General features: G+C 41.8%; 1 protein-coding gene across 3 annotated transcripts in view; it reads left to right on the top strand.

The window, feature by feature from the left end:
• The window catches only part of Abcb1 (ATP binding cassette subfamily B member 1), a 151,828-nt gene that overhangs the window by 77,420 nt on the left and 49,867 nt on the right, over positions 1-24,541 (top strand). Inside the window, exons 1-4 of one of the 3 annotated variants that reach the window (XM_075956430.1) lie at positions 2,655-2,842; positions 3,278-3,345; positions 6,258-6,306; positions 17,632-17,791. In XM_075956430.1, the coding sequence (XP_075812545.1) occupies positions 3,284-3,345; positions 6,258-6,306; positions 17,632-17,791 (271 nt within the window). In that variant the 5' untranslated portion in view covers positions 2,655-2,842; positions 3,278-3,283. Of the gene's footprint in view, positions 1-2,654; positions 2,843-3,001; positions 3,105-3,277; positions 3,346-6,257; positions 6,307-17,631; positions 17,792-24,541 lie in introns of those variants that run through there. The other 2 variants (XM_075956429.1, XM_075956428.1) reach the window with 2 other exon arrangements.

Genomic DNA, 24,541 nt, shown 5'->3' with positions numbered 1-24,541 from the left:
CTGGGATCCTGTGATAGTCTTTTACTCTCAAGTCAAGTAAGTTCATCAAGGTGAACTCTGCTCCTCTTTCAGAATATATTAAATTTGAACTCAAAGTAGAAATAGAAGAGCTAGGAGAAGAGGAAATTAATTCTTATAGAAATCAAGGAAAGAGACACAATTCACAAGAGAGTCATGAGAAGAACTTGAATAATTAGAAATCTTAGGAGAACACATGTTAGTTTTACATTGTTGTCATGAAATATCTCAGAGAAACATTCAAAGCAGAAAGGGTTTATTTTGATCCATGATTTTCAAGATGTCAGTTCACAGGCCAGGCTGAAGAGCATCATGGCTAGGATTATGTGGTAAAGCACAGCTGTTCACATCATGGCCCTCAGGAAACAAAGGGAGGCAATGAAGGGAGACTAGGAAAAACATAATTATGAGGATAGACCACCTTCCTGGAACTAAGTTCCACCGTCTAAATTTCAGTGAAACCCCAATAGCCCAGCAGAGTAGTAATTCACCACTGGATCAATCCACTCTTTAGGTCAGAGCTCCACGGCCCAACCACTCCCCAAAGCCCAGCCTCTAAATCCTACTGCATTGGGTCCAGGTCTTCAACACCGGGAGTTCACATGTAGGAAAAGCAAGAGGTACAGTGCACTGGCTGAAATGGAATGAGCCTAGATGTGTTGGGGGAGATGGTCTAAGGAGGTGAGGCAGAAGAGTAGAGAAACGACTGTGCTACCATCCTTAAAACCTAAATAATTCTTAGATGGGATGTAAGAGGCTGTTATAGCATTTCCAAAGCCGAGTCCTAAGGTGAAAAGTTTCATGAGATTCAAACTGGTAGGGCAAAAATGTCCTAGCTATAAGGGTGAAGGTGTGGGGTGGTACATGCCTGTATGCCAAGCATTCCAGTGACTCAAACTGGGATACTCAAAGTTCAAAGCCAATTTGGAAATCTATATTGAGACAAAAAATAAGGAGGGAAAGAAAAAAGGAGGAGAGTTGTCACAGCACCTTCAAGCCCTGGGTCTGATGCTTTTTGACAAATGCAGTAGACCTGCTTCTCCCCGGGAACTGAGAACAGCAGGAATAACAACAACTCCATCAGTTCATGTGAGGATTAAATGAGTTTATCCTGTTGATGTGCTTGGTGCAGTGCTAAAAAAATGTTAGTTACTCTTGTACCTTCAAGTGTGTACAGGACAAACATAGGAGAAGTGCAGCCTCTAGTGAGACAGCCAAAGCACCAGCAAGACTGGGAATGCTTAGGATGAATGTGAGGATTTACATATGTTTGCCCTAGGTAGACTACAGGTGCTGTACATGAGAACAGCCAATTAGAAAAGAGGAAAACAACCCTCCCCCGCCTAAAACAAACAAACCCAAACCAAGCCGAACAAAACAACCAGTGAACTGTTAGAAGGTCTATAACAATATTAGTTGTTTTTTTTTTTTTAAATCAGTTACATGAACCCTCCCAAAAGAGTCAAAGCAAGGACGTTTTTGGTTAAAAAGGGGGAGCCTAGGCAGTTTGGATGCTCACCTTAGAAGACCTGGATAGAGGTGGGCGGTCCTTGGGCTTCCCACAGGTCCGGGAACCCTGATTGCTCTTTGAGCAGATGAGGGAGGGTGACTTGATCGGGGGAGGGGGGAGGGAAATGGGAGGCGGTTGCGGGGAGGAGGCAGAAATCCTTAATAAATAAATAAATTAAAAAAAAGAAAAAAAAGTGGAAAAAAATGGCTTTGAAATATATTAAAGGAAGAAGTAACAGTTTCACACTCTGCAGCAACAATGGCAGGGTTTTCTTTTTCTCAATGGTTGCAGCAAGTCCAGAGGCAAGGGTACAAGTTAGATAATGAAAGTTAGCACTTACAAAACAACCACTTTCCTTAGGTTTTACAAAACAATGAAACAGAGGAGTGAAAACTGCTCTGTGAATTTGCATTAGGAAGATTGCTTTTACTTCTGGCCAGTTTGAAAAAAAGATCTCAGAACAAATAGAAAAGGTGAACACAGAGAGAAATAGCGACTAAAGTAATGTGTTAAAATTATGTTTAGTAATCCAACTGAACTGTAAGAATTTCAAATGCCCTGGAGGAACATGAACATTGATTTGACAGCTAAAAGCTCAAATTTTCACATAATTTCAAATGCCATTGCTACACCGTAATGATCCATTTATATACTGAAAATCTTCCTCTTGTTTCTGGTTGGTTTTGTTTTTTGATAAAAGATAAACAGGTGTACCTGAGAAACTATGAAATATACTAAAGAACATCTTCCGCACAAGGATTCTTTCCAAGGAAGGGAAATTTTAGTGACTGGGCAGGGTCTGCATTGTTTAATTGACTATCGGATGTTAAGCATAGAAGGTGTCCTTTAAGTTTCCTCGTGCAGAGAGCCAAGTGCAGATCTGTACACAACTAACTCCTTATATGGGTGCGTGTGTGCCCATGTAGAGAAGCGACTCTTATAAGTGTGTCTCTGATGATTCCTGAGATATGAGTTTGTCAACTCGACCTTTGTGAGGGGAGCCCAGGCTGCGCATTTCGTCTAGAAATCCAACCTGTTTCGCAATTTCTCCTGCAATAATCCTTGAGTCAAGCTGGGCCAGGAGCTAGTTAACCTCCTGGTCATGCTCGCTGACTGGGCGGGACTGTGTCTGGGCGTAGCTTGAGCACACCAAATGTACTCTCCTGTCCTCAGAAAGCCCGAGCACACTCAGGCAGCGGTTTCCAGGAGCCGCTGTCCCCATCTTCCCAGGCTCCACTACACTCAGGGTCGCATCTTACAAATTCCACGTCTTGGCGGACTTTGCGAAGGAAAGCGGAGGTAGAGACTCGAGAGGTAGGCAGTTCCCAGAAAGGGTTCCTTGCTCTGGATGCCTGAGCCTGGTCCGGGGGGTGGGCATGGGCCTCGAAAGTCCGTTGGGAACAAGTGGCCACATCTCCAAGTCGCTCCGGAAGCCCCCCGGCGGTGTTTCGGCGCCAGCCCGGGGCGGTGGATCCTGCTGCCCGGCTCCAAGCCGCGGGCGGGTGGAGGAGCGCACTGGGGCCGAGGGGACCGGGCAGGAGGGGCGGCAGGATTCAGAGTCCATAACACGGTCCACGTGAGTGACTCTAGAGTTCCCCGGATCCGGGGGCTGAGTAACTCCAGACCCAGACCAGGAGCATCAGGGCGGGGCTCCTCCTCACCGCTGGGCTCCTCAGGGCAGTGAGGTCAGCCTAGGCTCTGGGCCCCCGCGCGCATGTATTTGGCTGCTGAACCTTGTTTTCTCCCCAGGTTGTGATGGAGCTTGAAGAGGACCTGAACGGAAGAGCAGACAAGAACTCGAAGATGGGCAAAAAGAGGTAGCCTGATTGTTTCACTTTCATACTTAACATGTCTTGTACATTTGAGCAGTTAGTTTGTAGCCTCCGGGACTGCCCTAAATGATTAGTGGTTGGTATTTCAACCTTCAGAAACATAAACCAGTCCCTGGAAGGAACTCCTCTGCTTGGGGCAGCCCTTCAGGTGTGTGTGACGAAGGAGGTTCCTGTTCAGCCTCCAGGCTGGCACCACTCACACCCTTTTGGTTTTATAACCTCAGCTTTATGAGCACTGTGGATCACTCCTGCGCCTGTGCCGTATGCTGCTTGGGTCTCTGCCGTGGTCCATTATTTTGCTTCTGATAAAGAAACTCTGTAGAAATCCCCTGTTTGTGGCAAAAGAAAGAGAGGCAAACGTTACATTTTGTTTAGCTGCCAATAGCTGTTTTTATATAAAGTGGTTGTATTACCACAGAAAGAAAGAAGCTATGTCTTGCATTCAGAATTCTCCGAAGGCTGATTAACTGATTAGAACTTCAAGGATGGGGAGAGGTAGGAATGTTGCTGGTCTAGAACCTGCTCACAAATTATCCTAGGCGGTCTTCAGCCCCTATAGTACCCTCATTTTCAGCCTGCCTATCATTCCCACAACTGTCTTAGCCAAGCAGATCCCAAGCATCCCTTAACACACACCCTAGAATGTCATCAGATACCCGCTTAGACCGAGAACTGACTGCCTGATGAACCCACCAAACACACTGAAGTGCGCCGGTCATGACTCTTCCTCTTCAGCCCATCAGAAGGGAGATCAGAAACAAGCTCTCCTAGTGACATACCTAGTTTGTGAATACCATTACTCAGCGCTCACCTCTATCTGGACTCAGTCTGAAGTACATACAACCACAGTACAGCTGTCCCTTAAGAAAAACCAGTGTCACAACAAAAGGGGGATTCTATTTAAGAGATACTAAAGAAATGTGTTGTGTGAGCGCTAAGTCGGAGTTCAGTGAAGACAGAGAGCACACTCGGGAACTTGGTGGGTTGGATTCGAAGTCATCTCAGCATTGTTTCTTAGGTATGATAATGATAGTGGAATGTCTGAATATTCCACTAATATTTCTAATATTTTCAACTTAATAATTTTGCAGAATCTTAACAATGTATAACACATACACTTTGTATGGATAAATAGTCGAATATTAGCAATTTATGAATCTAGGTCAATTATATACTAACCTTGACAGTTTTGTTGACAGAAAATGGAGAACTGCCTGGATTATATGCATTTACATACATTCTTCACAAATAGTTATTTGTTGTTTTTTGTTTGTTTCACAGTATTGTTCAAAACCAAGGCCCTGCACACTTTATACAAGTGCTCTAAAATAATGGTTGATACCTCTGTAAAGACTGTGCTGATGGGGGTGGAGAATAGTCTAGGGCTGAGAACTGCTTTAAAAGTACATCTTCAAACCATACAATATCCTAAAAGTCTGAGAGCATCTTACAGTGTGGAGCTCAGCCCTGTAATTAGGAAGTTTAAATTTTGGGTTTTGTTCCCACTGTGGGATTTCATTCTTCTGCAGTCTTCTCCTCCCTGAGAGAAAAAAGTTTGCCTTCCTCAGAAATGTTTACACTTTGTGTGGGGGATGCTTACTCAGTGCCTGGGATATTAGTATAACATCCCCAAATAGCATCGATTTCAGAGAACGGGAGCATAAAAGGCATAGAACTAAAACTGGGCTGTTTATGGTTATTGTTCTCGTCTCTTTCTGGGTTCCGGGATACTGAATATGCCTGTAGAGAGAATGGGGTGAAATCAAACATGAAGATATTTATGTGTAGTCTGTCCATTGTCCATTTAACTCAAACCAAATGCAAATGACCTCTGACCTTTCCCTTTAGAAAGATTTTTTTTTTTTTTTTTTTTTTTTTTTTTTTTTTTTTTTAGCACTGGGATACAAGTGTAAGGACTCGAGTTCTAGCTACAAAAACCCACATTAAAAAAAGCTAGGCGTGTCATCTGTGCCTGGGATCCCAAGGTTGAGGACCAACAGTCTAAGCAAATTAGACTGTTGATTATTGCTGATTAGTCTAAGATCCAAATTCAGCGAGTGTCTGAAAAATGAAGTGGAGAGAGATTGCGAAAAATACTGAGTTTTTCTTTTGAACACCATTTTGTCAAACGAAGAGAGAAGACAAATTTACTTTTTGAACTTAAAAATGCATGTAAAAGTAAGGCTTTCCATTCTAACAGTGTTTCTACAATAGAAATAATGAAACTGTATGGTGAGTTTACTTTTCATCCTAGGTGGCAATGACGTGGACTGAAAATGAGTTAGGGAGTCATCTGAATCTGGGTTGAAGCTTTATGTCTGAGGACAGCTTTCTGCCTGTTTACAGAGCGTCGTTTCTAGACCCCATTTCTTCCCATAATGGCTCACTTAGTGCCGCACATTACCCTTTCTCAATCAGATTTCCTCTGAGGCTGATTTAATTATTCTGTTTCTCAGGCTAGTGTGCTCAGCATCTGATCATCACTTTGCTCTATTAGGAAAGAAAAATATTCAATCGATAGATAGGATGCCTAGTGATACAGTTACTCAGGTGACAATCAAGGCAATCAATACAAAAAGCACGAAGAATTTTGTAATTGGAATAAAAAAGTAAAGCATTACTGGTGTGTGTGTGTGTGTGTGTGTATACACGTCGTGGAAAATTAATAAATATCTAAGGTACAAGGATCCCAGTTTTTACCAGTAGCCATGCTGGCTTCTAAGATATATGCAGACATATTTACATTTAAATCTCATGTCATATTATTAAGTTTTTATTGACTAATACAGACATGAATTTTGTCTTGTCGTTTAGCAAAATCTCTGTAAATTGATTTACTAATTTAAGGTTTGACATAATTTTTAAAGTTTTATGTAATTATTCTTCTGTATTTTCAGTAAAAAGGAGAAGAAAGAGAAGAAACCAGTGGTCAGTGTGTTTACAATGGTGAGTTTTGAATTTCTTACTACAATACTTTCAAATTTATCTCCTCCTTCTGTCCCCTAGAAAAGAAATAATTCATCAGTTTAGGATTTCCTTGGAGACGGTAGTAATGGGGAGATAAAGCTAGACTGGAGTTCTCCTGTTTTCCAAGGAAGGCTGTTTATAATTTGACATCTGGATTGTGACTTCATAGGCTCCCCTTGTTGCTTAGCAGACACACCTTCTTGCCTCAGCTTCAGTATTATCCTTATGAGTTACGCATCTGTGATCTATGGCCTCCATAGACATCTTTCCTTGTCATGATCTTTGCCATCTAAAAATGGGAGATGGCTACATTGCGTGACATTTTTAATGCTCCTTACACTCTGGCAGGGTCAAAGTCCCAAATAGTTACAATAATAAAAAGTAGCAATGGCTTATTTATTATGATGATTTGGCATATGCCATTATTCCTCTGTGCTGAATGGCTGAAAAATGTAAAACTTGAAAGAATTACATAACTATTTAGTTTTTCTGGTTGCATGCTAGTTGTTTGGAAGCCTTTTAAAAGCTCATATGACAGGAATTTTATTTTATCTCTATTTCCTGGAGCACTTCCTTTTTTCTAAGGTTCCATGCAAACTTACCTGAACTGTTCCAGGCCTCGGAGCCTGGGAGAGTGCTCAACCATTTGATCTTGCAGCACTCTTATAATTCACCCATCCATAGGAGATGTTTTATGAAGTATGGAGAACTGGAAAGGTGCCGTGGAAAGTGTGTCTTTGTACGTTCAATATAAAAATAGATTTAGGTAGGAAAACAGTTTTCTGACTTGAACTGAAGACTGGTTATCTTAGACCATCTATGTCTTCTTCTGCTTATATTTCTTCTTGCATGGCTCCTTTGGTTTCGCATCTCCACTCCCCTTTTTGCCCTTGTCATTATTGTTGCTGGTGGTTTTGACACAAGGGCTCAAGTATCTTGGCCTCTAACTCCCTGTGTAGTTGAGGATAACTTTGAATCCGTGATCCTCCTGTGTGCTGAGGATACAAGCATACCACGCAGGTCATAACAGAAATAATTCTTGAATCACCAAATCACAGCTTTTTGTTTTAGATTTTATTCTTCTTTAAAAAGATTTCATTCTTATATTCTTGCACAGGAAGAAACATTTATGTTAAACTATTATGTTGGATTCATTTTTAAAATTTAATTTGTAAATTTACTTTGATATGAACATAGTTCTGTCTCATTGGGTTTTTGTTGTTGTCCTGTTTCGGTGCAGGAATCCACTCAGGGCTTGTGTGCGTGTTAAGCACACACTACCAGAAAGCTGCATCTTTAACACTGTAGTTTATTTATTCTAGTTTATAGGTTATAATTCCTTAAAGACTTGAAATTTTTATATTTCAGAAAATGTACCCTGACTGCTATACAGAGTTAGTGCTATCAATATTGAATTCAAGCCACAATGAGAGAGAGAGAAAGAGAAGAGGGGGGGTAATACAGAGACACATACACACAAATAAAGAGTTTGCATGTGAAGTCGTGATAATCTCACATGTACAGCAATATGTAACAGACATTGTTACAATTGCTTCCCATACAAGCTTTTTTCATCCTTAAGCATTTTCTTGCCCCCAAATACCTATAGGATGAGGATGAAGGAAAAGTATCCTAAGCCTTTTGAAGAGGTGCTGTGCGTCTTCGTGTTGTTCTAGATACATTGATAAAAAGCAACATATGGAAGAAAGGATTTCCTTCATATTTCAGGTTATAGTTTATCACTGAGGGAAGACATGGTAGGAACAGAAACAGAAGCCGTGGTGGAAAGTTGCTTACTGGCTTGCTTCTACCTCACATACTTTTCTTACACAGCCCAGACTCACCTGCCTAGGGATGGTGCCTCTCACAGTGGGCCAAATCTTCCTATATCAATTATCAATCAAGTATTTGCCCTACAGATGTGGTCATAGGGCATCCAATGGACACAATTCTACAGTTTGGTTCCCTCTTCTTGGATATGAAACCAACCAAAATTAGCTAATACAGGTATCTTTCTCTTGTCCCAAAGAGTTGATGTAGAAAACCAGACCCTAACTGCTATATAAAACCTATAAACATAGGGATATAATTAGAAATTTTTAGGGTAAAGTTCTAATACTATTATGATGCTTATTAGTAGTTTCTAGGTAAGAGTAAACTGTGTGTATTGAGGATTTCAAAGAGCCCGAGTGTAATGACTTCTTAAGATGACTCAGACACAAGATAAAGTCCTGCTCACAGCTAAGATGTACTCAATTAGCAATAATTCCATCTGAGACAAACCTCATTGGCTATGGCACTACCTCCCTGAAAAGCCACAGCTGAGACTTATTAGCAGAAGAAGGCAAAGCAAGATCAGTAATGACAAAAGTCACTTGGTGCAAGGTTCAAAGAAATCAGGCATAGGCTGCCGGAGTTATCTACTCCAAAAACCCCTGTCCTCAGCCGGGCGTTGGTAATAGTAGAAGCACAGGGCTTTCTGTTGGTGACGGCTTCCGCCACAGGGCCAAGGTCGCAACAATGCACAGGGCTTTTTGTCAGTGACGGCTTCCGCCACAGGGCCAAGGTCGCAACAATGCACAGGGCTTTTTGTCAGTGACGGCTTCAGCCACAGGGCCAAGGTTAGAACAGATGCACAGTGCTTTCTGTCGGTGACGGCTTCAGCCACAGGGCCAAGGTTTTCACTGGGGGCTGAGCATGAAAGATCTTTCTATCAAGTAGGCACCAAAATTGCAGCTTCACGAGGAAAGCAAGTCATTCAGCGTAATCCACACTGCAAACTGGCCACGGTTACCCGTTGCAGTGACGGAACCTTCCCAGATCCACGTTCTAGACAGCAACCAAGTACCAACCATCTAAGTGGTTCTTTCTAGACATTTCTGAACTCTTTCTGCCTCCGGAGTGAATTTATGTTTAGGAGTCTTGAGAGAATAGTTACAAAGAAAATAACTCCCTCAAAATTTTACGCTAGGTTTCCCTTTATGTCAGGCCTAGTTTTAGTCTTTACAGAAACACAAACGTAGAATAAGCTTGAAGTCAAGTGGGGAAACTGGACACGTGAAAGCAAAAGCAGGCTAAACGCAAGTAGTCTGCAGTTCCCCTGAAGTGGACGCCTCGGAGATTACACGCGCTGCTATCATGACGGCAGATTTTACTCGAAGCTGTCTACATAGTGCATCACATTAGCCACCGTTGCACTGAATAGACGATACCATCCGTGTCAGGAACTATCATTTGTAAGTACTTTTCGTGCGCTGTTTGACTTCAACCTGTGCTGTGTGAGCTCCTCTCGCCCTGATGCATTGCTGGATAAAACGCACACTACGAAGTTAAGCGCTGAACTCCGAGTCACAGTTACATAACTATTATAGCGGGGGGGGGGGGGGGGCAACTTTTGCCCAGCTCTGCATGTAGACTATTACTTTTAAAAAACTGTAGTTGTTTATGACAGCTTAGGTTTGGTTAACATGTAACCTTTCTGAGGCTGAAGAGTTCTTTGTTAGTGCTCTTATCTTCTGACCATCTGGTCACTGAAGACTTTGCCACCTGGCTTAGTGTCTTCCTTTCCACTCCTGATCCTCTTACTCACTGTGTGACTTTTATTGTCATATGAATAACCACTCCTTGACCTTTATGACATTAACCACCTCAAAAACCTACGTGAACTTGGATCTGTTCTCTCCTGTTTTTCATGTTAACGCTGATACCCAGGATTTTTTGGCGTGTTTATTTAGGCAGAGTCTTGCTGTGTTGTCCAAGCGGCCTTGAAATTAACTTATATTTCTTTTTCCTTAGAAGTAAGCGATTATAGGTGTGAGCCACCACTCCTGGGCCAGTTCTTACCACACATCACTTACTTGGACTTCGGTTCCTACCTCGTTTGCCTTTTCTAGGCCAAATAGAGCTATCATCATCCTTCTTCTTCCACATCCTCATTCTCTGAACGGGGTTTTGCTAGAATGACAAGTCTCTTCAGTCTCTGTTGACAATCAGCTTGAATGTTTTAGAATTTGACTTCTATTCCTACCACTCACTCAGTTCAGCGGGCATTGGAAAACTCCATCTGTCCTAGACACTGTCCCTGTCACTGGCCACCAAACTGTCTCTGGGATGATACGGTGTGGTTTCCTCCCAGAGTCACCTTCGCCTTCTAGCAGTTCTTCACCCTTTATCCCCTGAGTCAGGGACGAGGCTGGCATTCATCTGCTTCTACACAGACATTTCCAAATTATGTTTGATCCTTGTGCAGAATGCTCTCTCTCACGTCTGTCTTCTGCCCACTTACAGGGATGTTCTTTTCCAGTTGACACCACGCCTCCCTTGTCAGCTTCACTTACCTACTCCAACCACCCTTTTGTTTTAGTAACCTGGTTACCTCAGACTCGGTACTCTTTGACTCAGCTACAACATCCTATGCATTAGGACCCTCTCCTTCTAAGGAAGTGTTGGAGGAGGCCGCTTGTTGGTTCCCGGCTGCTCATCAGCTCAGCCCCGAAATAATCACACAGAAACTGTATTATTTAAACCATTGCTTGGCCCATTAGCTATAGCTTCTTATTGGTTAACTCTCACATCTTAATTTAGCCCATCTCCATTAATCTGTGCATCACCACGAGGTCGTGGCCTACCAGCAAAGTTTCAGCACATCTGTCTCAGGCAGCGGCTCCATGGCTTCTCTTGACTCTGCCTCCTTTCTTCTAGCGTTCAGCTTAGTTTTCCCTGCCTAGGCCTGTTCCCCTATAGCTCTGCTATAGGCCCAAAGCAGATCCTTTATTTATCAATGGTAATCACACCACAGAGAGGGAAATCTCACATCAAGAAAACTTCTGTCTGTAACGTCACGATCAAATATATCAGTTTCAGTTACAGTGTCTGGTTCCTTCTGAGGAGAGTTTCTCCTTTATTATCTCTCGATTGGCACTGCATTCATTCTGCCGTGCTGCTTCAGAAGACACCGTTAGGTAGGCTTAAGATAAACTTAATGCTCTTCTGGTTCTGAAGTGAACTTAAATCAAGGCGTCAGGAGGATTTCATTCCTGATGGAAGTTCCTAAGATTGCGTTTCCCTTCCCATTTTGAGTTTCTAGGGGGCACTTACATTCCCGTGCCCCCTCCTTGTGTCATTCACTCTCCTGCCTTAGAAGCATCTCTGTGATTACAGAGGGTCTACCTGGACGCCCCAGGATAATCTTCCCAAACCCATAACACTTATGGTCCATTTCATCATGTCAAACAATATAAGAAAGAGCATATCCACAGACAGGGTCCCAGGGCTAGATCGTACAAGTATTAGGAGTAGCCTCCTTCGTCTCTTGTTCCTGGTAAGGCTTTATCCTCTCAGCCACTCTTTCCTACAGTATCCATGCTCCGGTTTTATACTTCTCAAGACCTACTTGTCAGAGTCACAAGAGATCACGTCAGTCCCTTCCTTCAGATGTTGTAATGCTTTTCTTCTCTACTTCAGGCTGGTAATGCTCTTTCCTTTCTACTGAAGGGGAATTTGGCAGCAAAAACCAAGCTGTTTTCTAATATACAAATCACTTATGGTATGAGTTGTCTTATTTATGAATTAATCATAGAAAGAGATTCTGCCCTTTCTGTTCTTACTGCAGTGTTCATTCTTTAATGGACACCAAACTCACGTCTACCCAAGCACCTTTGCATGCATACCAAACAAATCCACTAAAGAATCTTTGCATATGCTCTTCTGAATGCTTTGGTTTTTTTTTTTTTTTTTTTTTCGAGACAGGGCTTCTCTGTAGCTTTGGTGCCTGTCCCGGAACTAGCTCTTGTAGACCAGGCTAGCCTCAAACTCCCAGAGATCCACCTGCCTCTGCCTCCCAAGTGCTGGGATTAAAGGCGTGTGCCACAACCACCCGGCTGAATGCTTTGTTTAGAGATCCCCACACGATAAACCACATCCTTCTTGTTACTGAGTTCTCGTCTCAGGGAGGTGTTCCCTGAGCTGTCAGTCTGAACTCACTGACCCTGTCAGTCCCTGTCTGAGTTTGAAGTTTTAGCCTCGAAATGCTTAACCACTTCCTCACTTCTGACACTTCTTCCTGAATGTGTGCTCATGAGAGGGGGGTGTCTTTACGTTTTGTTCTCTTTTGCTCCTCAAAGGTCTAGAACAGTGTCTAGAGACTTAAGATACTGAGTGGATAGCGACCATATCTATTTTTAATTACCAGCTGCACACAGTTTAAGCTTTTTAAGGACAGGTGACATATGTTATTTACCATTATTGCCAGTACTTAGAACCAAATGCGAATCTTCTTGTACCTTGTTGAACAAGTTCCAAAGGTTGAGTGAGTGAATGAACTGCACTGATCTTCCTCTCTAACCCAGGGGTCACAGTCAGGTCACACTGGTAAGCACACTGTAACTCTTATCTAAACTGTGTTCCTGCATGTACTATCCACGTTTCCCTGGGACGATTAGCCTTCAGCTTTCCACACCAGTTACCTGTGTTTTGTGCTCATGGTTTACTTTCTCTGTCTTTTCTGTCAGCCTCTAACCAAGTATCTTCCATCTCCTTTTTTATTTTAAAATCCCTCAGCTGCACCCAGTTAATACCTTTATCTAGCCCTGTGTTGTACCTGCTATGTTACAACTTTGTCTGCTTATTTTTTGACTGTAAATTCTTATTGTTATGTTTGCAAACCAATTATAGTGATGGGGTATTTTGTGTTTCATACTACCTTCTTGATAAAAATTTCTGCATTGCATTGTGATCTTTGTAACATCTGTGTGATTTTTTTTTATTTTTATAAATACCAAAACTGAGGCTCAAATTCTTTAAATTATAATATAATTACATAATGTCCCCCCCCATTCCCTGTCCAACTCTACCTGCCGGCCCCTTAAGTCCCTCGCCTTCTCTTTATATTAACTGTTTATATATATATATTATACATTGATATATTAATGCAACTTTCTGGGTCAGTTTAGTATTGTTTGCATGTATATGATTTCAGGACTGACCACTTAGTATTGGATAATCAATTAGGGGTTCATCCCTGAGAAAGACTAATTCTCCTTCTCTCAGCAGTTCTTAGTCCCCCTGAGTTCTTTGCCTGGAGGTGAGGCCCCCAAGGAACTTTCTCCAATCACGTTAGCATGTTTATTGGTACTGTCCTCGTTCAGGTCTTGTTTGGGCAAGTCTTACTGAGTTATCATGAGTAAAGTCTCCCTGTCATTTCTAGGAGACACACCCTCCCAGCAGATTTCCTGGTCCTCCAGCTCCTCCAATCTTCTGCCCCCTCTCTACAGTGTTCCCTGTGAGACTCAAGGCTACTATGAGATCTTCTACGTGCACACCCCCAGTCTCTTTGCTAAAACGTCGTGACGTTGAGACATTTGATGGAAGTTTTTATTCTACTCAACGTTTTGTTACTCCTTTCCCCAAATCTCATCCTTTCTTCCCGAAGTCACAAAGAAATTAGAGAAAGCTGACTTATCTTTCTGTCTCTGTTGCAGAATCCACTCTTAGCTTATTCATTCCAGTCTGAGATGAAGAGAAATTCCTCTCCATGCTTTGTAAACCATCTTCTCTTTGCCAAGCCTTACTATGTAAAATGTCTAATATAAGAGGGTAGAATAGGAAACTTCAGACTCATACACACATCATGTGTTGCCAGTGACTATTAACATGCTGCCTTGTCATGTTGCAGTTACATCCACAAGTTTCATGGTATTTCACATGTAGCCTTCTCATTTTATTAATTTCAACAGGTTTTCTGTAAAACTTTTCCTGTAAAATATATTTTCCCTATTTAGCAAAACGAGCAATACTTCCTTAATATTATAATTTTTATATTGAAATTTCCAAATTATCTAATAATTATGTTTTATGGTTGAATTGTTCAAAATAAGTTAGTTGGTGGCATCATCTTTAGAATGGCCTGAAAGGGATGAACCAGTGGCCTATACATAGAATGCCCCACCTGCTTATCTGGTTATGGCGCTTCCTTGTGACATCATTTGTTGTTTTCTCTTTAGAATGGCCTGAAAGGGATGAACCAGTAGCCTATAGAATGCCCCACCTGCTTATCTGGTTATGTCGCTTCCTTGTGACATCATTAGATTTAGTTTTCCATGCTTGCCTTTTTCTATATAGATGTTACATCTAAATGTTTTATTGCATTCATAAGAAACATTTTTAGTAAAAATATTACGTAGGGGAACGTCGTATCCCTTAGGACTCAGGACTCTAAAGACATCAAATGTTAAGGTATTCCCCACCTGTTTAAGGTAATCTCTGATCACTTGTTTAACGTGGTGGTGACAGCTTGTATACACCTCCCCTAGCAATGAAAAAGAATCGTAGGGCATCATGACACTGTCTTGCTTCATTTACTAATTTTGTTTACTACAGCTGAGACCCTTTCTCAGGTTCCTGACACAATTACTTCCTTTATTTCGTAGGCTATTACCCCTGCTGACTTCCTGTGTTTTCACCACTTGTCTCTCTGTCTGGCTTACTTAGGGCATCATTTGCACGGCATTCTTCCTGTGTTTTCACCACTTGTCTCTCTGTCTGGCTTACTTAGGGCATCATTTGCATGGCATTCTTCTAGTTGCCTTTTCTTTTTCTCTTTTTATCCCAAGGTCAAGAAAAGTTAACCGTCTATTTCTGTTGCTTTGTTTCCAGATTTGTCTTTAGTCCACACATCCCTAAGTCTTTCTACACGAGCTAATCCACTCCTATGACTGCCACTGTAAAGCTCACCCTGCTCAGGAGACTTTCCCGCTCTCCACTACATGAGCTAATCCACTCCTATGACTTTCACTGTAAAGCTCTGCCTCTGATGTGGTGTTTTACTTCTTGGATGAGAATGCAAACCATGCTCAGGAGACTTCCCTGTTCTCCTTTTCAAACACTTGACGCTTCCAGTTTTCCCCATCTCCATGAAGGGTACTTAGTAGTTAATGCGCTTTATTTTTGTACTTTCATATATCAAACCTCAAACTTGAGCAACTTTAATCTTCTCAAAGCCCATTGGAATCTTTCTTGCTTCTGCTTGCTCTTATTTCTGGCTAGAATGCCTTCTATCTTGCTTCTGAACACGTGTTCATCCTTCGAAACTAGGAGGCAGCGCCATTTATCCTATGATGGGTTTCCACAGGGGAGAGAATTTGACTCATTTGTTGTCTTTTCTTTACTCTTGCTGCCAAAGCATGCAGAATGTACATTGCTGGTACTTTTTGCTTTGTCTTTCTCCTGCTCTTTAAGCTTTCTGAAGTTAGGTATCTTTGGCATATGCTCTGTAGCTTGTATCTGTCATTTAGTTAAATAGTCAGGAAATATGTGTACACATCACCTCCCTTGTTTTGATTTTGGCCAATGAGAAGTTCTGGAGGTAGAATACTGAGGATGGCGGTAATGAGTGAAAGTTTTGCCTATCAATCACATTCCCTTCTTATTCTGAAGAGTCTGATATTTGGTGTATTTAATAGATTCTTTTCAAAAAAAGATAATTTCAGTCAGGCACTGGTGGTGCATGCCTGTAATCCCAGCACTCAGGAGGTAGAGGCAGGCAGATCCCTTTGAGTTTGAGACCAGCATTGTCTACGAAGCTAGTTCCAGGACAGCCAGAGCAACCCTGTCTTGAGAAACAAAAAGAAACAAAAACAAAAACTAAAAAGGATACTTTCTGCCTGATTATTCCCGTATATTTTTAAGGAAGAAGACAGTTGCTTAGAAACATGAAATATGCCCAGTCACTACTCTTTCCTTAAGGGTTTAATTTATAAAGAAGATGATGTTTTGAAAATTATGCCATTAACCCAGGCTTAATCTCATTTGGTTACATTTCCAAGATGTAATTTAAAGGCAAATACCTAATAACTATAACATTTAATGCATTTTTTTTTTTTTTTACTCCAAGCCTTAGGTTTCAATAATTGTTTCACGAAACTTGTTTTTGTTTGGGCTCCTGCTATGTGGAGTACCTCTAAGTACTAGCTAGAGCTCCTTTACTCCTTGTTTCTCCACGTGTCCTTTCAACGCTTATCCTCACTTAGTACCATTAAGTGGCTTTCGGATTAGTTTCTGTTTCACTCTGAAATAAATATAAGCTTTAAAATCTTAGTTTCTGTGGTTTTGTGCTCCTAGATCCCTGGTCTTTTCTTTTGTTTACATTTCCTGCCTAGAGCTAAGGCTGTTTATCCAATTTCCTCCCTGTGTTAGAAAGCTCCTGACTATAGCTACATGTAGACACAGGACACCCATCTGCTTCCGAATCTGTCTGTAGGTTCCCAGCCAGCTTGGTGCTGTCACCTGATCCCTATTCTTCAAGCTTCCTCATTTCCCGCTTAGACTTTTTACCCAGTTTCCCTCCCATAATCACAAACATGCTACCTGTAGCTGAATGCCACATCACGTGACAGCCATTTTCTCAGGGCTTGTCTGCATACTCTAGCCTCGGTACTTTGTATTTTCATTTTCTCTTGCTTTTTTTCCCTTTCAGTTCTGCACCAGTTTCTTGAGTTATTCACAGTTGTGAAACAGCTCCCTAGACAGACCCTGTCTAGGCTCACTTACTCTTTCTTATGCTGTTCATCCTTCATCACTGCTTGGATCCAGATAAGCCTTGCTTTGCTTTTTGTGTCTTGCCAGTGACTAGAGAGCTGGTGTTAATCTGCAGTACATTCACTGTGATCATATTCAACTCTTAGCGAATGTTCTTGGGAAATCTGCAATAGTCATTCACTGTGATCATATTCAACTCTTAGAGAAATGTTCTTGGGGAATCTGCAGTAGTCATTAGAGAAAGTGTTCTCAGGAAATAGTCATTCAAGTAAGTGTTTTTCTGTTACAAATATGTTGAATTATTTTCAGCTATAATAATATCATTGTACAACAGATCTTTAATCAAAAATGATTTTTAAAAAGTAGTTCAGTGCTTCCTCAGTGGGGTCTTCAAGGAGACCTTTAGCATTCAGAATTTTTTTCCATGAAGTGGTCTCTACTCTTTGAAACTAGAACAAAGTTATGATACCTCTGCTATCAGCTCACTAACAACTTTTATAATTCTCGCATATAAAAAGACAAGACAGATTATTCTACTATGAAGAATGAAGACAAAACTTAATAAACGAATCAAATGCCCTTTTTTTCTTAAGCTATTGTAGTAATAGGGTAGAGGGCAAAGAGGCCAAGGCAGGAGAGTAGCTTGAACCAGTAACTAGTAGTCTGAAAATAAAAAAAAAAAAGCATTTGGATTTGAAAGAGGATGTGGAGGGAGAGGAGAACATTCGCGGAAATGCCCGATGTCATGCCCTTGTTTTCTTCTCTCTCCAGTTCCGCTATGCAGGTTGGCTGGACAGGCTGTACATGCTGGTGGGAACTCTCGCTGCTATCATCCATGGAGTTGCGCTCCCACTTATGATGCTGGTGTTTGGAGACATGACAGACACCTTTGCAAATGTAGGAAACATGCCGCCAAACTTTACTGATGAAAGTAAGTATTGTTTGTGGTTCTGATTGTGTTAGAAGCGTGCACAAATCACTGACCTGAAGTCATTCTTTGTGGAGTCTTACTAAGGGTGCACTGCTGTGTTTAGAGGTCTAGGTGGTGGAGGGGGTGAACGCCTGCTCATCCTTGTACGGAGCAGCAGAAGATGATACAAGCATTACAGTAACCAGTGGAAGTGTTGGCAGAGATGTGTAGAAATTGAGAGGTGATCTCTGAAATATATATATATATATATAAAACCTCATAAAGCTTCAGGAAGAAGCACAGGAATCTCATCAGGCCCTTGAGTGGAAAGCTCGGATCATCACGAGAGGCTGTGGCAGACTGAACGTGGGTAAAGAGAAGATTCTAGGACACTTCTAAAGCATTTGACCTGAGAAGCTAGAAGAACATCATCATTCTCAAATAAGTTGCAAAAGATGGAATTTCAGTAGATTTTAGCAGTAGTAAATGCCAGCAATTGTGGTTTGTATGTTGTTAAAGGTTAGGTCTTTAGGAGCAAATCCGGGAATGGAGAAATGGGACCAAGGAAAGGATAACGAGGTTTGTTAGAAAGGATTTGTGAGAAAGCATGAGATCCTGGGCTCAGGAAATGTTTGATTAAGATAGGTGCAAGAGTTCATCCTCAATACCAGGAAGAGGTAGAGAATATTGTGTGCCAGAGTCCAAGGCAAGTCCATGAGGAGGTGGGCTCTGAGGAAGCTCTCATGATAGCAGATCCTTTCCTTTGCCAGTGAGTTGTTCCAGTAAATTCAGACCCAGGGTTTGCCAGAGACCTGTTTGGGCGAGGTTGGGGATGGGGTTGGGGGCTGGGGTAAAGGAAGTTAGGACAGGATCGGAGGGTGAATCAGGATGACTGCTAACAGTGCCAAATTGAAGAAAGACTACATCTTTTATACTTTTAACATAGTATTAAACTGGGGCGGGTGAGCTGGAGTGTGGCTGAGGTCAGGGGTTGTAGAATACAGCATTAACCTTGAGAATAGGCAACGGAGGGCACCAGCCTTATGTTAATGAAGGGCTGCAAATTCTGACTGCTTTCTCAAGCAGAAACTTTCCTCAAGCTCCCAAGAGTACGGAGATCCTTATCCAAATGCCTGACCTTGGAAAAGGACTTCTGGGGGTCAGACTATACTACAATCTAATAGTCTTACCATATGGGCCCGTTCCCTTCGTAAAACTCACAAAGGGAAGATCTAGAAGTCATAGTCTTTTTCCATTATACCCTACCGTTCTGATTTCTGGATATTCTCTATGTTTATTAACTGAACTCTTGCTTTAATGGCCTCAGGCTCTGGATCTGGATTGTAGGTAGTTCATCCTTGGGATCAGGCGTGTCTAGTAAATCTCTAGCTTTCCTGTTCTTGGTTTAATTAGAAGGGCACAATGGGATTCTTGATTCCAAAGTGACGGGGATTTTTTTTTCCTAAGAATTATTTTGTTTAGAGAGGCTACCATTGTACACATTTTCATCTTTTACCAAAGCCTGAACAAAATCTCCTAAAGGGAAAGGCATTAATAGTGAGAATCACTAAAATTGAAAGTAAACAGGTACTGGAGAAGGGTCTGCAATGTTGAAACGCTGGACCTTTGTCAAGCAGCAATGGTCGCCATGCGGGCCACGCGAACGGATCGTGCCGAAACCTGCATATATTATATCTTCATATACATACATCTCCATGATAAAGTTTAATTTTTAAATTAAGCACAATAAGAGATTAATAACCGTAATAATAGAATAGCTATAACAATGTGCTACATTCAAGGCTGTGTGAACGTGGTCTCTCTGACTTTCTCAAAATAACTTACAGCGCCGTTCTCACCCCACTTCCTCTTGTGATGACGTGAAGTATTACAGTCTCGTGGTTGGCTGCAGGAAACGGAAACCACAAAAAGTCTAAATGTGGCAAAGAGGCTTCTACACTTCAGTCTTCTCATGCTTTTGAAATTTGCTTCACAAGGACTGAGATGAGAGCAGGAAAGTGAACGGACTATCGGGAGGATTTGTATGTTACACACCTGATTGGGAAAGACAGGTTAATATCGCTAAGATTCAATCTTTAGGTCACCTCCGCCAAGCAGGGTTGAATTCTTACTAAACCAAACTACTCCAAGACTTAGGACTCAGTTGCCACACAGGTGGGGAAATGCTGAGAAGGACGAGGTTGTAGCTCAGCCTAGCAATCATGAAGTCCTGTGTTCAGTTCCTAGGACTACCCAAAAAAGAAATACCTTGAAAATAGATTGATAGTTCTTGACTTACAAAGTAACATCAACATTTGGAATCTTCTTTTTACTTAAGGCTAGGGATTAAACCCAGGGCTTTGCAGGATGACATCTGGATTTTAAGTCTCTGGTGCATGCTGTGGACTCTTTCCCCTGGAAACGGGGGTGTAAATACTAATAGGGGCATTTAGGGAATCTTTGGTAGTTGTCTTGGGTCCTGGAAACTACTTTGTATTCTTAAAGAACCTGTAGTTTACCTAAGTTTACTTACTTAAGTATTTACTTACTTAAATAACCTGTAGTTTACCTAAGTTTACTTCAATTCTGTTAATACAAATAATGGTTTGAGCTGGAAATTTTTCTTTTTTTTAATATTTATTTATTATGTATACAATATTCTGCCTGTATGCCTGCTGGCCAGAAGAGGGCACTAGACCTCATTACAGATGGTTGTGAGCCACCATGTGGTTGCTGGGAATTGAACTCAGGACCTTCGGAAGAGCAGGCAATGCTCTTAACCTCTGAGCCATCTCTCTAGCCCTGAGCTGGAAATTTTTATAGTAGCTTTGAGTAATGTAAAATTTATATGCTTCTTCTCCCACCTTCATGATATTCAAAGAGCTTGTAAAACATCCTGGGTCAACAGCAAAATGTCATATTTCCTTTCTAACATTCACCCAAGGAAAGTCTTGAATAGTCTTGAGTGTTTTCTGAGTTCTTTAGATCCTGTACACCCTATGTTCTGCAACAAACTGCAGAGTTGGCTTTCTCATTGGCCTCTAGTGGAATAATCTCCCCTTACAGAATTCTCTAGCAGTTCAGCAGACATAATGCATGCATTTATGCCATTCTAACCTTTCCCTGTGTTTTGTGAAGTCTAAATACAAACACTGCTCAACCAGTGTGAGAGGTGTTAACTAGACATGTTGTGGACACAGTATGAGGGGAGAGTAGTTGAACTCAGCTGTCAATAAAGAAATTATTCACTTGTTGAAATTTGACCTAGCTTGGGAAGAAACTGTCAGGTGACTTTTTGAAGCCAGAAGAACTGACTTCTGATGAGCAACAATCAAGTGTGCACATCAAGTTCATCTATTTTCCTTTGCTGAGACAAGACCTGAGAGAAAGCTCGTAAAGGAAGGAACTGTCCCATTTATTCCTATCTAGTTTCAGAGATTTTATTTTAAGTTTAGTTGCATCAGTTGCTTTAGAGCAGAGGAAAAATAGAAATTATGGTAGCAAGAGGGCATGAGGAAGGTGGGCTGTTCACCTCATGATGGCCAGGAGATGGCAGATAGAGGGACAAACACAGATACATGGGGAGGGGGAGGGTCCAGCCCAAGGCCAAGATACTCTTCAATGGCCCGCTCCCAGCGACTTTACTTCCCTCATCTTCTGTTTCTTTCCATTAGTCCCAACCCGTTAAGATTCCCATCCTCCCCAAGAATGTCTTCAAAGTGTGAGTCCATCTGTGGATTAACCCACAGCTCAGGTTAGGGCTATCATGACCCATTCATTTCCACCAGCAAAACATGAGGTTTTTTTTTTTTTTTTCAGGAACACCATATGTTAGGTCATATTTTATGTAGTGGTCCTTTTTCCAGCTCTATCATGTCTCATATTGCTTCATTTCTCCATCACCTAGACATGAATTGTTTCTGACCTCTTTAAGGACACAAGTGACCTATGTATAAGGGCGGACAGTGCTATGGTCTGAGCGCTTACGTCCTTCAACATCAACTGGGCCATCGTGACTCTTGCTGTAAGGGTGTTGCAGGGCAGAGGCTTTGGAAGGTGGTGAGAGGATCAGCACCCACTCAGCAGCCAAGCTCTCCAAAGGGGAGAAGAGCAGAGGTGGGAGATTGAGCTGCTATTTCATCTGTGTCGCTGGCACTTAGCCCACTGGGCTGGGGGCAGGCTCCCCTCAGGACAGATGTGTGGGAAATGGATCTCCTAGGCTAAAGGTCCAGTTTCTCCTGCTTGTGGCTGATGGAGCGTCCTGAAATCCGGAATCATAATGTCTGAGAGATAAAAGAGGCCTGTGGATCATACATGCCTTTTCAATCAGCAAACTCTCCAGTGACATCTTAAGTGACATCTGTCACGAAAACGCACCAGGAAAAAGATCTCAAAGAGACAGCCCAAACTTAAAGTAATAGAGTGGAATCCAGGGCTGGGTTCTCCTCTGTTGGCCTGTTCTTCTGGCACCTTCCACGACGCTGTGAGGATCCAGCCTTCTCGTGCCCCAGCTACAGCCTGTGTCTGCCGTCTTCCTCACCCACAGCTCTATCTGCCTTGCCGTGTTCTAATTCTTGCCTGCTTTTGCCCAATTCTCGGCATGGTGTCACAGTGAGTTTTTCAAAAGCAGAAAGCACTTCGGTCCCAATGTTTTCCCATAACGTGCAATAAGTTCACTTTGCATTCATCGGCTCATGTGACATGCTCTGCTCAGCCCCACCTGTCCCATAAACCTCACTCTCCTGGACTTCAGCTCGGGGCTGACTTGGGGTGGTTCAGACCCCACCTGTTTGTGCACATCTGTCTTCTCACAGCGGTGGTATAGTTACGTCACTGCTGTGCTTATGGGAGTCGTTACTCTGATCACCTGGTTCAGAGGTTGCTCTGCTTGCCTACTGTGACTTCTTGGGTGGGAAAAAAACACAAGGGATTAAAAGGAAGTTTGTAGACAACCTTGGCTAGAGTTTTCAGCAGTATCACCCTGTCTCATGAAATTTGGGACTTAAAGGTGGACGAACTCCCTGCTAGAACAGTGACCGGTGGGATTAGAAAGGGCAGCTCTCATTCTAGGTGTCCCTAGTGCCTGGAAACTAGGCCATGTGAAAGATGGCTTGAAAAACACCCTTTTAATTTGTGTTTATAGGAAAGCTTTTCCTCCTCAGAAACTGCTTCTGGAATAGGAGAATTGTTTCATTATTTTAAAAATGAAATGGTTAGTAACAAAAATAAAAAAGGATAATATTTCCACTGTAACTTCAACTTCTCAGTAAGAAAAAATTACTAATGTATTCATGTCACATTTCCCCACCTTTTTAGTTCTTTATAATTTTCAAAATATTTATTTTTTGAGATTATAATGTAATTATATCATTTCTCCCTTTCCTCTTCCCCCCATATGGAGGGGGGAAGACCCATTCTTTTTCTCTTTCAAATTTATAGTCTCCATCTCATAAATTATTACATACAGACATAAATATTCCTAAATATATACATTCAAGTCGCATATTTTTCATTTATACTTTTCCTAAGTGCTCAGTAATTGACATTTCTAAACATTCTGAGGTGCTTCATTTGGATAAAACTGTAACATGATGTAATCCCTAAATGGCATTTAGTCATGCTGTGTACACGGTGAAGTTTCTCTGGGGTCTGACTTGAGTTTACAAAAGGCTGTCCTCACCACATAGAATCCAGTAGATTATTATCATGTTTATATTATGTGACTCTTAACAATACAAGGAGAAGAATTCTTGGATTAGCTATTTTTGATAAATTGTCTGGCATGGGTGGTGACTTTATTTATTTATTATTTTGGTTTTTCAAGAGAGGGTTTTTTAATAGCTCTGGAGCCAATCCTGGAACTCGCTCTGTAGACCAGGCTGGCCTCTAGCTCACAGAGATCCTCCTGCCTCTGCCTCTCCAGTGCTGGGATTAAAGGCATCCGTGGTGGTGGCTTTCTGAGACTGCTTTCCCATCTTTGGAACAGGCTGGGTCACAGTGATACAACTAGCTGAGCATGGGGACACAAAGAGCAAACATTGCCCAGTTTTTCTCAGTTTCCACCCAGAGGAATGAGCGGGGCCAGCTAGAAGCCGTCCTGCTTTTATTCTTCATTGGCTTAGAAATTTTAATCGTGTGTCAGTTGCTATGGAATTCTGTGACAGGGTGAGCCACTATGCTATGGCAAAGTCATTTGAGAAGGGGTCATGTTTTGGCTTATTGGTGAAAGAGGTGTATTTTCCTGGAGGGAAAAATAGTAAACAATAATCAGGTTAAGAAAGAAAATGAAAAAAGTGCTGAGGAAAACATAGATAACGCAGACAGAATTGGAGAACAATAAATTCCTTGGTGTGCTCAGAAGTCGGTTCTATGGAATGAGAGTTCCGGAAGGTGGGAATGGCAAAGGGCTGTGAGTTGAGTCTGGAAATTTGCATAATGAATGTGATATTTCAGAACCCAAGTGTGCAAAAAAAAACCTTTTATTTTATACAACATAATTTAAATTCTGAGTCCCTCTTTATCTAAAGTGGCAATTGGTTAGGATAGCTTAGATGTTTTAGCTCACCTGAGACCAGCATATCTGTGTTTTCTAGACTGATGGGGATTGAACCAAGGCTTAGCACATGGGCGGTCTCTACCACTGAGGTACACTCCAGCCCACAACATAACTGCAGATAAGAGGGCCAAATGATGTTTGACACCATCCACACAGGAACTGACTCAAGCTTTTTTGTTCCCCTCCCTTGTGAGCACTAGAATCTGAATTTCCCC

This window comes from Microtus pennsylvanicus, chromosome 22 (genome assembly GCF_037038515.1).
Source record: "Microtus pennsylvanicus isolate mMicPen1 chromosome 22, mMicPen1.hap1, whole genome shotgun sequence".
In the NCBI taxonomy this organism is placed as follows: domain Eukaryota; kingdom Metazoa; phylum Chordata; class Mammalia; order Rodentia; family Cricetidae; genus Microtus; species Microtus pennsylvanicus.
Note: the sequence above shows the minus strand (reverse complement) of the source record. Positions and strands in the feature narration are given on the sequence as shown.